General features: G+C 50.6%; 1 protein-coding gene across 1 annotated transcript in view; it reads left to right on the top strand.

Annotated features, from left to right (window-relative positions):
- The window catches only part of CDR2L (cerebellar degeneration-related protein 2-like), a 17,887-nt gene extending 17,737 nt beyond the window's left edge, over positions 1-150 (top strand). The window contains 1 exon segment of the mRNA XM_009871125.1: positions 1-150. This exon segment is cut by the window's left edge and continues 20 nt beyond it. Coding sequence (XP_009869427.1) covers positions 1-150 — 150 coding nt within the window.
- Positions 151-445: the final 295 nt, after the last annotated feature.

Consider the following 445-nt stretch of genomic DNA (forward strand, 5'->3'; position numbering starts at 1 on the left):
CCCATCAGCAAACACGTGGAGGCTGTGGACAAGCGGCTGGAGCAGAGCCAGCCCGAGTACAAGGCTCTCTTTAAGGAGATCTTCTCCCGCATCCAGAAAACAAAAGCAGACATCAATGCCACAAAGGTGAAAAACAAGAGCAGCAAATGAGCCCTGCCTCTCTGCAAACTCCCACGTGCAATCGCAACAGCCAAGTCTTCTCTTCAGCCCCAGGCAATGCCACGTGGCCCCACTGCTTTGAAGGTTCAAGAGGTCTACAAGCAAGAAAATGTCACGGAGACTCAACTCGCTTTTTCATGCTTGGGCTCCGGACAACTCGTTGGGACAATTGTACATTGTAGTTAGAGGATTTCAGAAACTGTATGGCGGATCTCTGCATGAGTTGCTGCCGCTGCCAGACATCGCAACAGCAACGTAAGCCACACCACAAAAAAAGAAAACCGAT

The sequence above is a fragment of the Apaloderma vittatum genome, unplaced genomic scaffold (assembly GCF_000703405.1).
Source record: "Apaloderma vittatum isolate BGI_N311 unplaced genomic scaffold, ASM70340v1 scaffold39496, whole genome shotgun sequence".
Lineage (NCBI taxonomy): Eukaryota > Metazoa > Chordata > Aves > Trogoniformes > Trogonidae > Apaloderma > Apaloderma vittatum.